General features: G+C 46.0%; 1 protein-coding gene across 2 annotated transcripts in view; it reads right to left on the bottom strand.

Annotated features, from left to right (window-relative positions):
* The window catches only part of map4k1 (mitogen-activated protein kinase kinase kinase kinase 1), a 50,495-nt gene extending 36,841 nt beyond the window's left edge, over positions 1 to 13,654 (bottom strand). For both annotated transcript variants that reach the window (XM_088910978.1, XM_088910979.1), the window contains exon 1: positions 13,452 to 13,654. In XM_088910978.1, coding sequence (XP_088767104.1) covers positions 13,452 to 13,559 — 108 coding nt within the window. In that variant the 5' untranslated portion in view covers positions 13,560 to 13,654. The remainder of the gene's footprint in view (positions 1 to 13,451) is intronic.
* Between the last annotated feature and the right edge of the window lie 3,414 nt (positions 13,655 to 17,068).

Here is a 17,068-nt window from a genome sequence, read left to right as displayed (position 1 = left end):
ATATCAACACACTATAAAATTGTATTGTAGCACCAATACCATGATATGAACATATTGATGTTCATGCTTGTTTATCCAACATATTCCCCAGTTGGGGGTGAAGACCCGAGTACAGTTATTTTCTCATCGTTTGCTAGACAGATGTAAAAAAACGCTCGAGACCTTTTTAATTTTCGCTCTGTATTGGCTGACAGGACCTATATTTAGATGCCTGCCTAACGCTCAAAGATTGAAAATAGCAGTCTCCCCCCGCCCCTCCTCCATCCACCCCCCACCGCTGAGCAGTGGAAAAAGGCAGAGAGCCCATGATCTTCTCGACAGGTTGATGGGGCTGGCAAGAAAAGAGTTCGAGAGAAGACAAAACAACAGGAAGACCATCGGCCGCGCCGTGCGCGTTTCCGCTGAAACACCACCCCGCTTCGGAAAGTTCAGGTGGATTGACGCGGACGAGAAGGACAACTGAGCCCAGCCGGCCGACAGGGGCTCGAGACCGCAAACGCAACGACCCCGTCTTTCAACACAGCCGAACATTTCCCTCTCCTGCAGTGTTTGCAGAGGGGCTTGCATCACCAACCCCCAGCAAACACCGTCTAATTGGAAAAAAAAGACCCACAACACAGTTGTTTATTACTAATCTCCTCACACAGACCTCAGGTGCTCGTAGCCGTTTTCTGAAAATACAGGGAATGGATCTCGCCTCAAAGAGGCAGAATCTCCAAGTCGTTAAGAAGACGGGCAGTAGGCTGAAGAGGAGAGTATCGATCGACAGATATTATTCGTTACTTCAGGTGGGATACTTGATTCATCCCGCGGGCTTTTCTCCTAGAGCCTCCCTGGACATCCTTCCTCAACCCCAGTCCGTTAGAACAGAACGTCTCTCACACGCAGGCCACCTCCTGTGAAAGCAAACGCATGCACGCAGAGTTTTTTTTTTCCATTTGGGATAGCAGCTACACAAGGCTGTCCCAGATTCCTAGATTGCATCGCTCTACTCTTCTCACTCACTCATGGGCCGAGCTGTGGCTCAGGATCTGCCCCTGTGGCTGGAAGGTTGCTGGTTCAAATCCTGCAGCTCGCAGAGGAATCCTACTCCCTTGGGCCCCAGAGTGAGGCCCTTAACCCCAGCTGCTCCAGGGGTGCTGTATAAATGGCTGACCCTGCGCTCTGACCCCCAGCTTCTCTCCCTGTCTGTGTGTCTCATGGAGAGCAAGCTGGGGTCTGTGAAAAGACAAATTCCTAATACAAGAAATTGTATAGGGTTAATAAAGTGATATTATTATTATCTTATTTCTGTAGAGAAACAGTTCCATGGCACACATAGAAAGACTTTCGGAAATGATAGGCATTTTGTTTGAAACTGACCATTAAGCCTGCCAGATGTGTGTGTTGTAGGACGCAAAGTAGCCTTTCAGCTCAGTGGCTGTGTAGAGAGGAGCCTGCTGTTGAGCACAGAGAGTCAGCGAGAGTGGAGGGTGAACAGGATGGAGGAGCTACAACATTTCAGACTGGCTGCACATTTACTTTTTACTTGGATTTGTTTTTATCAGCGTCAGCTGTTAGAACAGTAAAACGTAGGCAGGAAATATAAAAAGTAGGCTTTGAATAGATTGTTGGTGCTCATGACATACACACAGTCCATTGCAATTCCTGTTAGAGCGTAACATGTCTAAGACTTCAGCATCAGCAGCGTATGATTCTACCCTCCCAATATGCAGTCGCCAGCTGAGCTCACCGCTATGGCAAGGAGCTACCAGTGGTGCCTTTCTCAGTGGCAGAATCGTTACAATCCCAGAGCGCCACGCGGAGTCCCGTCCCAGGGAGCCAAGCTGAGCCATGTGCTTTGGGTTAGGGAATCCCGCTGACAGCCAGGTCACAATCCCACGGCCTGGAGGGCTCATCCCTGCTGTGCTCCGGGGCGAGCGCTTATGCTGGACATTCAGAATCAAGGGGCCTGGCTTTGACGCACATGATAATGTAACAAACACATTCTGAGGCACAAAGAGAAGAGCCTGAAAATGAATTTTCTCCAGGCTTTAAGGAGACCATCCACAAGCAGTGCGACTGGCGAACACAGTTAGCCATGCCCCTCGGACCACACCTACACCCTCTACCTCATTATGATTTCTTATTTATTGCACATCTCCAGTCATTGTTTACACGTCTGCATTGTTTACATTCAAGCTGTTTACTTGTTTACTTGTACATTGTCTACTGTCTGTTTGTGTATTGTCTTGATGCACTGTCTGCACTTTGTGTTTTTACACTTGTTTTAACAATTGAGAACAATTCTGCAAGTAAGAATTCCCTTGTACCAGTACATGTACAAGTTCAAGTTCAGCCAGATTAAGAGAGACTCCAGACAACAGCGTTGGATCCACAGTGGCTGAGAGTAAGAATGAATTCCATTACCGTGGCTTCAGAGCCTCGGAAGAGATCCCGACTTCTACGTATAAGATGCTTTGCAGTCTCACCTCGACTGCCTGGGACCTGGGCGGACAGGTGGAGACATTCTAGGGGAGGCAGACCTCTCCTTCTGCGGTAAGTGGGGGTGATGCGGGTGATCTGAACTGCCCTTTCAGTGTCCCTTTACAACATCCATTATCACAATCAGCAGCTACTTCTGACTGTGTTCAACAAACCGCTTAACCCTTTGCGGATCCGAATTTATTTCAAACCCCAGTGGTGAAATTCGGAAACAGAGATGTTTCTATATGCACACCCACACCTCAAACACGCACTACGTTTTTTTAAAAGAAACGATTATTGATTATTATTAATGATTATTGAAACTAAAGTGCAAATATTAAAATAAGTGATGCTCAACCACGCTCCCTCTGCTCTTGAGCTCTTTGAGTTCCTCATTCGTGCGTCTATTTTGGCACGCACTAATGCATCTATTATTTGTTTCACATATAATTACTTAAAAATAAAAAGAAGAAGCTGGGTGGAAAGACAGAGCAAAACCTGTGTAAACCACAGCGTCAGATCGGGGCAGCGTTTGCCATTAGCACTATTTAGTGATTGCCATTTGCCTATAATTAACTGACATACCAATCCAAAATAGAGGAACTGTCTACTTTTTTTCTACGTTACTCTACTTCTACATGACGCCCTCCACCCACCAGCCTGGCAGGGTACGTTAGCCTCTTCGCGAGGGTTTGCATAAAGGCCCACAAGCTCACAAGGCCACGTTACACCAGACAATGAGGTGTTTGAGCGTGCTCCGCCCTGTGCTTGGCGTTGTGCCAGCGTAATGCATCTGTTTCACAGCAGCTACTTTTAATGCAGCAAGCAACGTGCCGATCGAACTATGATAGTGGGCTGAAGTTATCAGCTTTGCACTGCGTTTGGATAGTGTCACGCCAGAACTGTCTTGCTGTGAAAGTAGATAGGAGAAAATGTAGGCAGTGCTTTGTGTTGATAAGTTGAAGACGTCTCTATGTAGTGGATGGAAAGGACGATTTCAGGGCAGACTTTGCTCTGAGTGTATCTGGCCCAAGGATGTCAATGGCCAATTATTTAAAAATATTTCAGAAATGTTCAGGTGGTTATAGTTTCCAGCCAACATGCTCTGCTTTCAGGTGGTGCAGTGCAAGCTCTGCAGTAGTCTCTGTACTGTATGTCCTGCAGCTGCAGAAATTCTGCACAAGCTGCCTCCTGAGATTTCAATCATTACTGAATCAGGAACTAAGGGACAGTGATAAAAAAGAGATCTTAACCTGTCACATACCTATTGTAATTATTCTGTTGTCCCTTTTGCCCAAAGGGGTCTACAGATGTTACAGTGAGCTCTCCTTATGTTAAGATGTCAGTCAATGCAGCTTGGTTTGCTCGCGCCAGCGTGGTGCCATACCAAACTCAAGGATACAGCAACAGTGTCATAGTATGTAAATAGAATGTTTTTGGGCTGAAAAAACCTCATCTGATATTTAATGGACATTACAACCCCCATGTAGTGGGGATCTGAGATTTTTAGGCCTATTATGGTTTATATTGTTTTATAAAGTAAACTTTTTTATTTTACTAAGTAACTTTATTTCTGTATTCACTCCCATCAATGCTGACGCATTGCCAGTAGTTCTAAGGAAGTGCAATTCTAAACTTCAGAAGGATGACAGAAGAAAGGGAAACATTTTCTGTGTACGGGAACAAGTAAGAGGTCTATTCCATGCTGAAAAAAGAAGAAAGAAAACACCTGAAGAAGGCTGTGGACCTTCAGGTGTGAGGTGTGAGCCTTCCTCATACCTGAAGAAGGCTGTGGACCTTCAGGTGTGAGGTGTGAGCCTTCCTCACACCTGAAGAAGGCTGTGGACCTTCAGGTGTGAGGTGTGAGCCTTCCTCATACCTGAAGAAGGCTGTGGACCTTCAGGTGTGAGGTGTGAGCCTTCCTCATACCTGAAGAAGGCTCCACGGCCGAAACGTGTTTTCTTTCTTCTTTTTTCAGCACAGTGGAACAGGGGTTAGCATTGCTGCCTCGCACTGCCGGGGCCCTGGGTTCAATTCCAGACCTGTGGTGCTGTCTGTGTGGAGTTTGTATGGTCTCCCCATGTTTCCATGGGTTTACGCTGGGTGCCCCATTTTCTTCCCACGGTCCAAAAACATACTGGTAGGTTAAGTACTGGAAGTACTTAACTTAAGTAAGGACTGGTGTACCCTGCATTGCGCCCGTTGCTTGCTGGGATAGGCTCTGACTCTCCCTCAACACATTGGGGTGGAGAGGTTGCACTGTGGCTGAGGATCTGCGCCTGTGGCTGGAAGGTTGCTGGTTTAAATCCCACAGCCAGCAGAGGAATCCTACTCCATTTGGCCCCTGAGCAAAGCCCTTAACCCCAACTGCTCCAGGGGCGCTGTACAATGGCTGATCCTGCGCTCTGACCCCAAGCTTCTCTCCCTGTCTGTGTGTCTCATGGAGAGCAAGCTGGGGTCTGCGAAAAGACACATTCCTAATCCAAGAAATTGTATATGGCCAATAAAGTGATCTGACCTGAACACTTTTACTGGGGATTAATAAGTTCATGTGGTATTTCTTCTTCAGAACTCCTGAGCTTTTGACAGGAAGTACCTAAGTCTGACACACAAAGCTAGCCCGAGCTGTGGGAAAGGGTGAGCGAACTCGTGCGTATGGTATTTATTTTGAGAATGCAGGAGCCCAGCGGAGTGGAAGGAGTGGACAGAAAGAACCAGAGAAGGGGGAGGGGTCGGGGAGACGGGGAGGTGAGCGCCAGACCTCCCGTGTTCCTGTTTCTGATTTAGGACACGTCAAGAAAAAAAAAAGCTGCGCGTCACTTCCTCTCTCTACCTGGCAGCACAGCTGCGAGTTCCGACTGCTCTCTGCCTGGAAACTCCAGCGACCGCTGAGACGCTACCGCAGGAAGGGCAGGGTGACAGTACAGTACAGTACACCTCGGCTGCACTACTGTAATCCCCCCACAGCACGAGAGGGGCCTGCCAGGGGTGCTCGGATCTGACTCCGCACAGCAGTCTGCTGTCGCTCCGTTAAAGCCCAGCGCTCTTCAATCGCGCCGTGGAAACCATCTCTGTTCTTGTCCTTGTTTGTTTTAATACAGAAGGTTCAATTTAACTCCCAGATAAACCCCAAAGTATGATTAAACATAAAGAGCTATCCACGTGGTACTGCTGTAGATTACATTTTCTACTTCTAACCGAGGATGAATGAATGCAGCCGACAGTGAAATCAGGGTGATGAATGTAATCTGAATAAGTCTATTATCAATCAGGATAAAAGAACAATTCATAGTAGTTCTAAAAACTTTACCGCCATTGTAATATGGAGCGCTGTATCTGCGGTGAAAACTGAGTTTTATAGCATAGTACCCCTTTGTTAGTGGGAGGGAAAGATTGAAAAGGAGAAGGAGATTTTCAGTGCATTTTCCCCTGAGCAAAATTTACAGATGATTATTTTCAGAAACTTGAACCTGAGGTGCCAATCCAGGCGGTTGCTCAAAAAATCAAATCGGTCAATGTTTTCACATGAACAGTTTGCAAACAGGAACACACTTTCTCTCATGGCTGTGAAGGTCACGAATGGCATGGTCTGTCTTTCCTTCACTTGTGGGCTATTGTAGGGTTTACACCCTCTAGTCACCTGTAGAGCTCACTTTCCTCTGAGAGCTGTGCTGCAGAAAAGCACGGGAGATTCTGCAGGGAAACTTCTGAGAATTCAGCTGAGGGACAGGGGTGTGCGCGTGCGTGGGTGTTTGTGTGAATTGGCGTCTCTGATAGAGAGACAGAGAGATCGAGCTCCCATCACACCTCCCTGCACACTGACATGCCTGCAGCGAGCTGCACTGTGGACATCAGTCACTCAACGCACTGCAAGGCTGCAAAACATTCATTTGTACGTCTGGCAGCCAACGCTACAAGTTCCTAGCAACGTACAATCACCGCAGTGGGCAAACTTCACAAGTGAACTTGTCGCCTGAGCGAATAACTGTCATCTTGGCAAAACAGTGAAGAATGACTGAAAACGCAGACCTGCTCTGTGCAAACTGCTGAGACTAAGCTTGGGAGAGATTGACATCAATGGGTAAAAAGGTGGCTTGCACTGTTGGAGCTAAAGGCTCTGAAGATCAAAATGAAAAAAAAACATATACTGCCTTATAACAGATACAGAAATCTACTACCCAGAATAAAATATAGTACATATTGGCTCTGTGCTGGAGCATTTGCTAAAAAAAACCTGCAATTCCTACATAGCTGTTCTGGAAATTTTTGAAAAGATGATTAGTTGAAGTGATTCGTTTAAATTAATCAAAGCTATCAGGGTCTCAGGTCACCCTGTGATTCTTAGGGACCACAGGTGACCACCACTGTTGCAGACAGCCCAACTCAACACCTTAAAAGCCAGAGAAAGAAGAGAGAGACGAGTTAGAGTTTGGTACCTTAACCAACAACGATATCTAGATGGGACAAAGCGATCAGTACTACCCTCTGTGAAAGCTTACCATGGTAAGTCATTGTAGTTATATCTGACATTTTACTCTGCTTCTATGATGTATCTGCTTTGCTTTGCTGTGGTTTCTTTGTGGTTGAATAATGCTTTATCACACATCTCTGTGCTTCTTCCATGTTTTCACTATGCATCAGTGCTCTTCACTGTCCTTGTGCCAGGGTGTGGCATGGTGCCCCATCCCACAGTGCCTGGTGATCTGGAGGCTGTCTAATCCCGGCATGTTCATCACCCTCCCGGTCTGCCCCCTCTCTGGCTGCGGGGAGCCTGTGCACAGATGAATATCACTGCCTTTCTCACTTCTGCTTTCTGGGCTGCTGCTTCTAAAACTGGCACCTGGCTCTTGTGCTGCGAGAGTGCACACGACCTGTGCAGTCCTGTGCTGACGGGGGGCGGGTGTTTCACTGATCAATGGGGCTGAGTAACAGGATGAGCTTCAGGACAGGAGCATGCAAATATACTGCAGCTCAAGCGCCACACGTCTTTATTGGGCTTCACGCACACACACACACGCTTCATTCATTACTGAATTCCAAAACTCTTCTTCTTTTTTTTACAGGCTCTTCTTACATGAAACGTGTTCAAAGCTAAAAGCCGAGTTCTCTCTGCAAGTGTCTTTCATCTTTGTATTCAGTGAGACCAGAGTTTGACATCTTTTGGCTTTCTGTCTGTGTGAAGTGCCTGTTTTTTTTTTTGGGGGGGGGGGATTTTTGTAGATAGTGGTTTATTTTTGACTATATAATCAAAACTGCAGTAGCAAGGGGGTGTCCCATGGAATTTGATCTTACTAAGGAAGCAGCCTTGTATCCAGACCCTGTCTGAATTGCTCATATCAACGGATTCCACAAGGATTATCTAATATTTTCTGCAGTTCTGCACTTTAAGATTCTAGGCACACTAGACTGAAGATCCGTTGTTCCATGTGCTCCAGGATGGACTCCGAGTTCTTTCCAGGAATCAACGGCTCTCTGATGAATAAACGGGATAACTAGGTGATCTGAGGGTACTGATGCTACTGTTCCCCACCTTCAAACTACTCTAAATTCCTTTTGTAAAAAAACCCCAAAATATCATGCAAATTAAATAAAAATTCAAATTTCTTTTGTCTTCCAGCCAGCCAACATCTCTCTGTCTCTCTTCACCCTAGCCCTAGACATGACAGTGTGGTTTGGCCGCAAGGTTAGCGAAGAAGGCAGACACTCGGTGAGCCCTGTGAGTCTGTTTCTGCTCTCCTTCAGTCACATTATGTGTAGGGCCAAAAAGAGCTAAACAGCCTGGCAACACAAAACAAGATCAAAACTGTCTTTTTCCACAGTATTTCTGAAAGGCAACATGGTCCAAAAGTTACTTTCGAATTCGTTTTACTGCGATTGTCCCACTCTCTAAAACTCTCTCAGTTCCTAGCAATACAACCACCTCTGTGCCTGTAGCCTAACGTTACTGTCTGTGAGTGACACGCCTCTCCTGCAATTGGCACTGAGCCTCCTGCAGCAGGCTGTGATGCCCGTGATGTGTCCGTAGGCTCGAAGGTAGGCAGGTAGGAGTCTGCCTACGGTTCCTCATTCTCCCACATGTGCAGACGAGGGTTCCTAGCCATGAAACACATAACTGACCATCCCAAAGCAAATGGGTTTTTGTAAAAATGTGCATACAAACCAAAATAACCAGACCTTACAAAAAAGAGGCATGGAACTCTTCACCTGGTTGCACAGTTTAGGTTAAGGAATCTCAGTCTTTCCAGTCTAGAACAAAAACGATGTGGTCCAAGTACATGTCTACTTCACACTAACTACCAATACAAGGCCACAGATTAACAAATAGAAAATGAAGTTGAATTCCTTTAGAATGGAAAACAGGAAGCGTTTCTTTATACAACGGACTGTGTGGGTATCTGGGGCTCACTAGCCAGGCACTAGAGACTAAACTACCAAACAGGCAAGGCAGGCTACATGGCCTCAGCCTTTCTTATGCTCTTCAGTATGAAATACTAATACTCTTATCCTTTTATAGACTTCTTCACCCACCCAGTCAACTGCTATGTAGTTAATTGATATACTATAATTCCGTAAAGTGCTCTGTGGCAAATCGTTGAGAAAGGATCTACAGCAAATGAAAGACTTAAGATCTTAAAGCAATATAATGGCTTAAGATTATACAGTATGTGCAACACTGTTAAACCCAAGGACCACTTTAAGGGAGAAGTAAGGAGGAAATTTCAGTGAAGACCATTTATACCAGGAGCCACTGGGTTGTAGCAGAAACCCTGGATGCAGAGCGGTCATGTGGACACGGGAGAGCGGTAAGAGGGAGAAGATGTGCTGATTGGGTTGATCTTTGCAGGACATAGACACAGCGCGACGCGAGCAATAAAAGGAAATACAAGCAGGAAACAAAAAACTGGAGCAAACCGGGTTCCCCAGACCTGAAAATCATACACAGGACAAAAAACCTTGAGGGTCCAAGAGAGAGACGTGATAGCTAGCTGCAGGTCTGCGCACAGACTGATGACGATGTGCTTGGTAATTAGCTCTTCGCTTTATAGCTTTCTCTGCTTACGCACACGGAACGTAGGTCTAACAAGTTGCACTTTTCTCATGACGTGACGGTCTGATGGTGTACAGATAGCTGCTGGATTAAAACACCTTTACATGCGACGCAGGGCCCTGCTGCAAATGATCAGGCAAAGGGCTGATGTTTGCAGGATGGTCAGTGAAATACAAAAGCTTAAGAATTGCAAATGGTTCCAGTGCAACAGGGCAGGTTTTAACATGGCACCCTTCAGCAACAAGGATACCCTGGGCGAAACAGTGATGCTCAGCATACTTTGAGAAAACACAAGGGCATCCCTCTTTGAAGAACAGACAGGAGTGCTGTCAGGCACCGGAACCATGACGTGAAAGCACTGAATCTGATGTGAACAGCCGCTGTTGAAGGTCTGATTGATGATGGAGGTTGCAGTTGACTGTCAGCCAACCAGATTGTAGCAAAAGCTGATTAGTCAGCTTCCAGTCCTCATTTTTCAAAACAGAAAAGACCTACTTAGCAGTTTTTTAGCCACGGAGGGTCACTGATGAAAAGTCTCCAAACCTTGCGAGGCATGGTTGCTTCCAGGTAGATGCAGAAACGCAGAGGCGCTGCCGTCTCCTCTTGGTATCGAGCTGTCATCGCTAACCCTGCCTGCAGCCGGCCTTCGATGTGGAAGCCTCACGGCACATGCTGCGCGTTGGCTGAAGAAACTAGAGCACGTTGCAGCGCTGCAATGCAGCAAGCATGCCCAGCCCACTTAAATGGCAGGTCTGCTGTGCGGCCTCGTGGCGCAATCTGGGTTAACACGTACTGGACACACAGCAATCCAGCTGAAGGTTCCTGCAGTTCCCACTCCGTGGGCATGACAGCGATCAAGGCACTGATCTCTGAACACCAGCTGAAACGGCCTCCATGCTGTGTTCCCTGTTGCGCTGGGGTAACAGTCTAGCCATCTTTACTACAGAGCGGCCTCCATGCCAGTTTCATCTCCGTTGTTTCGGGGTTGGTATTCCTTTGGGATGATCAGATTAGCTTTTTTCTTGGGACTTTGTACCATTATAGGCGAGTGTCTCTTTCCTCCGTCTAAAAACCGTGGCAGGATCTGCATTGTGAGTGACACCCCTCTGTCCCTCCAGCTGAAAGCTGCTGAGCATGATCACTGCAGGGGTTTTCAGCTACAGAAAACGAAGCTCGGGCTTTCCGGAGGTTCTGGGGAGATTTCTGGTGCTTGACAGACCTCAAAAGTTACAGACAAAAGACGTTTCTCACGTTTCGACCACCAGCTACTGACTCATCAGCAGCAAATCCCTCCTATTGTTTTCCTGTGCAGTCGAGGTTTATTTCTACAGGGCTCCTTCAGTTGCTGACTATAACTCGTTACTGTGTTTAAAGCTTTAGTTTGCTTAGTAAGTAATTACATTTAGATGCACTTTAATGAATATATAGATACCTTCTCAGTATGGGTCTCTTTTATGGAATCATGAGCTTCTCTGCCCTAAACATACCGCTGGACTAAGTGAAACCTTTGACCCCAATCAAACCTTTGACCCCAACCTCCCCTTTGCATGATCCAGACCTAGAACTTCAGGGTGCATTTCCATGGGCCCCAGCCCTTGGCAGAACTCTTGGCAGACTCTCCATTCAGAAACAGGTTTAGTCATTTTCCTTAGGAATGTGAATTTAATCCATGGCCCAAATTATGACATTGTTATGTGGAGAAAAAAAATGGGAACTAATATTTGCATTCGAGCGAAAAGCTTTGCAGGTTTGTCTCGTTGGAAGATCTTTCAACGCATTCTTTAAAATCTTTTCACTATTATCTCCAGACTGCAATAATCACTTCAGCTTCACATGTCGTTCCTCTCCAGTGCACATTTTCTCAACTGGTTGTGGGACCGGTCTCCAGGTACAGTATATCTCCACGTTCTGTTCCCTGATTCTGTGCTTGAAACAGCTCCAGCGATTAATCTGATTGAAAACCTCAACCCCGTCATCTTTCTGCCGAGACTGAAGAGATCATGTCCCTTCAGCCATCCCCACTGGCTGGAGCGGCCCAGCTCTCGTGTTTAAGACAACCTGGATTGCCAGTTGCCGCTGTATTGATTTGCTCCCAGCAGAACGTGAAAGCAGCTTTCTGTTTCTGCCTCCCACTTCCCCATTCCAGCACGGTTTGCTTCTCTCTGTGACGCTCCCAGGAAGCCTCATTCTGATAGAAAAGCGCAATTTATAAAGAGTCTTGCAGTGTGCTTCATCCAGGAGGAAGTGTGTACTTGCTTGTGCAGAATATTTCCCTAATTTGCATCAGAACCGTTTCTGTACTCAGAATAATCAAGGATTGAACTGGGGGGGGGGGTTATCTTACAGTACGACTGTACTTTCTCCTTCTGTACTTGATCGCAGAGTTGTTTTGTACAAACTGCCTTTGGCTGTTTTGTTAGGGACGAATAACACACTGAAATCTAAAGTGTCCCTTTTGTGTGTTTCAATCCTAATATGTAGGAGTACGTAACGGATATTGCTACTTCAACAGCTGTCATTCTCTTGCTGGGCCACCCCAGAAACCAAAGTTGAATCAGTCTATTTTGTTTTCCATTGTTTAAATAAACACATATAAATTGAACCATCCGTAGTGAAACCTTATTCTTTGCTGGAACAATCAAACTCCCTTTCTTGTAAAAAAAAAAAAAGAAGTTCATCAAGCCCACCTGTAAAATGGAAAATGGACTCATGAAAAGACTCATCTCACACTTTGCAGCTTGGCCGGTGCTGTTTCTGTAACAGCAGAGAGCAGAATCAAAAACTGGTTGGGCAGGGTGGCTGTGCCTACTGAGGTAATCCCACATTTACCCTGGGAAACTGCAAGGCTTCTCTCCTGTTGGAATACAGGGCCATCCCGAGCCTGCGGATCCTGTGAGCTCATTTCACAGTGCCCAGTCCAGGGAGTTGCTGGAGGTGCTGTGGGGGTGGGTTAGTATATTTGTCATGCCATTCTATGTCTATAATTTGTGTGAAGTCTCCTTGAGCCAGTGGCTTTCAAAACCTTGGAGGGATGTGTCTTCATGTCCAAAGCATCCTTTCGCAAAAATGCCAAAGGAACTGTGCAGTTTTCCCATCATGAATACTGAGCCACATGGTCTCCATATCAGCCTTCCGCGTGAGCTTCTGCATCAGGCCCTGCAGGTGTGTCTATGTCAGCTCCATTTTGTATTGCTGGTGTACGGCCTGCAGCTGTATGCTCTCTTAAGTGAAGGCTTCTGCTCAGAATGAGGCAGGGCTGAGGGCCGATTACACAGGGCCTAGTATCCTTTAGATTGTACTGTCCAGTCTCCTTCACCGTTTTGGTTTACAAAACTGCCACTTTCCGAGGCCAGAAATGGATAGAAATACATTGTGCTTCCTTGTATAAGAGCAGAAGACAGGAGTAAAAGTGAAAAAATAAAGGGAAGGAGAGATGATCGAGCGGGCGTTGATTTCCCCAAGAAAAGTGAAAGAGAAATAGGTAGAGCAAAGAGGTCGATGTCACAACAAGCCTTTTCTGAACTTTCAGCAAAGGTAAAAGTCTTCAGTAGACACGCTGCCTTCATAAGGCAAAATTTAGCCAGTCAGCTTGACGAGCTGATAAGAAATGAGACTAAAACTGGAGCGTGCTATGTGCCATCGTGTATTTCAGCATCCCGTGTGATTCAAGAGAGAAAGAAATCGACATTTTTTTAGAAGGAAATAAGAATTGATTACCCTTGGCATTACAAACGAGACGCCGGTTGTTTTGTACTCTTTTCAGTCCTGGCTCCTTATTTTACACCCCCCCTCAACAGCACAGAATGTGCGCTCTCGAATCGGAGTGTGCAGTGGAGCCCCCGGGTTACTGCAGGTGCAGAGAGACAGAAGGTGCGAGAAAGGGGGAGACGCCGGAGACACAGACAGGCGAAGAGACGGAGGACAAGCGGGGTCTGACCTTGTAAACCTCTCCATACGTCCCTCCCCCGACCCTGTGCAGGATCTCGAAGTCATCCTGGGGGTTCCGGGTGGAGATATCCAGAGCAGCCCGGTTCTGAGGGTCCATCACTGCTGTGTCATGGCACTGGCCCGGCGCGATCTGGCTGTCAGTGTGGCCCGCACCTCCGCACGATCGCACTACAGCTCTCTCCGGCTCTCGAACTCCCTCCCTCTCTCTCTCTGTGGTTCATTTACATTGCCCTTGCCTTATTTCCTGCTGTGTGTGTGTGTGCTGTGTCGTTGTGCGCGTTTGTCTCTTCTTGCTGCTCCCTGTTGTTTCAGACATCAGGTATACTGGTGCATCTCCAAGTGTCTGGATGTCACAACCTTTTGTGCATGTCCTTAAACCTGTGTGCATCTGTCGGCATTGCTTTCTGCCCACCTATATTGTTGTTTGTGTGTGTGTGTGTTTGTATTCCACAACCACTGCAAACCTGTCCTAGTTAGAGGCAGTTTTCTAAATTCTGACTGGTTTCCTGTAAGGTTACTTATTACAAGTAATTATTAAACTAAGCAAATTTTGCTAACATCCTTATAAAACAACTACTTAACCTGGACGTACTGTAAATACAGCAGAAGAGTCTCATGACTTCTAAGTTAGAAGCTACCATATACATCATTCCTGAAAACTACAGGTTATTTAATAAACTTTTTTCACCTTATCTACCTTGTTTTCTGTCTGATCTATTCTGTATGAATCTCACAGATTACGTCTTGCTCTTTGCAGTTCCCGGGCAAAAGCCCTCACCATTTTGTTGTTTGTCTAATGCTAAAACTCGTGGGTGTTTCTACAACACAATGAGCTGTTGTTTCAGGGTAGCAAGAGCTTTTTTTTTTGGTCAGGTAAACTTGCACAGCCAATTTAGAAAACAGAGGGCATCAATAAAAGGTCTGTAATTCACTGTCATAAATGCTTCCATTTTTTGAAAGATTTCGTTTGTTTGGCAGAAAGCCTGGAGAGCTGCCACCAGCTCTAGGAGGAAGAAGGAAATGATTTGCACCGCTTTGCAGAAAAGGGGGGCATGTTGGTGTGATTCTCCTAATCTCTCCTAGGTGATGGTAGGTTTTCTGGGGCTCTTGAAATCACCAGGAACTTGAGATCTTTAGAAAAAATATGAATTGGGGAATGAATCTGCCTTGAAGGGAAGGCTTTGACCCACAGGTACTGGTGAGATATGCTCTCTCAGAGAGTACACGCTCATCAGAGTGGAGAACGAACAAGAACAGGCCCTCAGCCCCTCCTGCGCATGATGCTGTGTCCCCCTGCAGTCCAGGCCCAGGAACTGGATGCGCTGGCCATGAGCTCTCCCCACGGATGAGAGCGCTTTGAGCCCAAGACCCCGGAACCTCACCTGCGCGGCTCTGCAAGGGGTCAAGAGCACCCAGGTGAGTGAGGCAAGACCATGCAGGCTCCACCCAGACAGTCGCCATGTGGCACCAGTGCTAACCAGCCTGCACCACTCTGCCCTATGTTGCCGCCAACGTCTCCCCACGCAGATGAAAGCCTCTTGATGCTGACTGATTTTGACTGATTTTTTTTTGCTCTTCTTTTCTGTCATCAGACAAAAGGCGGCTCTTTTCCCAGAGCTGAGCCTGCCTTGAGCCCTGGGAGAAGGAGAGGGCGAATTGTGCTCTGTTGAGTCGCCTGCACTTGTTTGCTGTATGTGCAGTTGTGCAGAACACACACAGTGCAGCCGGGGGGGGTTCGCAGCAGTGGGGGCACGTCAAAGAAAACCAGTTATATTTAGAAACGGGTGAAGAAGAGGCAGGGACGTTTGGTGCGATGTGCAGCTGTGAACGACTAATAACTTTTTTTTTTGCTTTTGTTGGTTATAAAACCTGTCTTATGAGGGAGGGTCTGTTGTTTTTTTTGTGTCTGTTTAGTCAATCAGAGACAAGCCCACAGTCTCTGTAAAATAACGGCTAACCTAGACTCTGATGCCCTCCCACACAGACCATCCACAGTTTTCAGTGCTGTACGATAGAACATAATACGTTACTTCTATAGCCACTTACACACTGAAGACATTGCCCTTACTTTACAGCATTTACTGTGTTCACTGCCATTTGTCATCAGAGCAGTGCTCAAAAATTGAGAACATTAAATGTTAGTTAAATACAGTTATTGAGAACAAGAGATATTTCCTGCTGTAAACCAAAAAGTATATAACAGAATAAAACTAGAACTAACTAGCACATAATCTCTGAACTCATTTTAATATATTTGGGGGGACTCCAGTTTTATTTGACAATATTTGCATGTGGTTATTTTATTGAGGAAAACAGGAGAACGGTTTTGCAATACAGTCGACAGCTCTAAAGGTCATCCTGTTTTTCTGGTAGGAAGTCTTCTTCAACCAGACAACTGCCAAAACAGTGTTGGCATGCTAAATTCAGTAAATGCTAGTGTACGCTGTACAGGAAGTATGTGCAACATGCAATAGATGCATTTTGAATTTCTCACCTATTTAAAGCAGTTTTAAAATTGCTGCCATGTCTTACATTAATAATACAAGGCTTTACTTTTTCAGAGAACAGCTGCCAGATTACTGATTAATGTAAGCTTCTCTCTCCTTATCACTCCTGTGCTAATGCCACTACACTGGTTACCAGTGAGCTTCTTAACATGTGATAATTGTTCTATAAAGAAAAGCAGAGGGTGAAGAATGGAACCAGTTCAGTAAAGGCTCTTCTAAAGAAGAGGGTTGTGAGTCTGGATTTGAAGGAGCTTAGAGAAGGTGACTCTCTGATATCCTTGGGGAGAGAGTTCCAGAGCTTGGGGGCATAACAGGAGAAGGCCCTGTCACCCATAGAATGTAGATGGGCTTGGGGGACAGTAAGGAGACCAGAATTAGAAGAGCGAACGTTGCGAGGTGGGGAGCAGGGCGATAATAGTTCAGACAGGTACTGAGGTGCCAAGCCATGCAGAGCCTTATAGGTGAGCATGAGGATTTTAAAGTCCACACGGTCTTAATGATTACTATCTGCCACGTGCTTGTTAATGTTACGGTGAACCAGAACAGCACAGAAATCTGATATCACACATATGGCTCCCAGGAACTGTGAAGCCTTTTCTGCCTCATTCCCAAAATATATTTTTAAAATATTTCAGTACGAAAAACTAGCTTAAGAAGGAACGGAGATGTGGGTATTCCATTTCCTCTTTAAGACTTTAAGTTAAAAGTTAAAGTTAAGGAACTCTTTAAGTTAAGGAAACCAAGGAGTTTGGTTTGAGTAAAAAAAACTGCATTAGATGTTAAACTGCAGTGGAAAATGTTTGAAACTATACAAATGTGTATAGTTGTACAGTAATTCCTTGCATTTGTACAGTACATTTTCATCTCTTACACACAGGAAGAGAGTCACTCCCCACCCCTAACACAGGGCATCAATTCTGCTCCTGTGACTCCGCACAGCACATCAGATGGAGACGGACCAAATGAGAATCCGATTCAAACGATGAATTAAGGGAGGCCAGATTGTTGAGGCTCAGAGGGGTAAATTTCAGGACACCGGGTTTTAGAACCAGCCTCTTACAAACAGCGTTAGGGGATGTTTAAAAACCAAATAGCCTTA

Source organism: Atractosteus spatula, chromosome 3 (genome assembly GCF_055471065.1).
Source record: "Atractosteus spatula isolate fAtrSpa1 chromosome 3, fAtrSpa1.hap1, whole genome shotgun sequence".
NCBI classification, from domain to species: domain Eukaryota; kingdom Metazoa; phylum Chordata; class Actinopteri; order Semionotiformes; family Lepisosteidae; genus Atractosteus; species Atractosteus spatula.
This window is presented reverse-complemented; position numbering and strand designations above follow the sequence as displayed.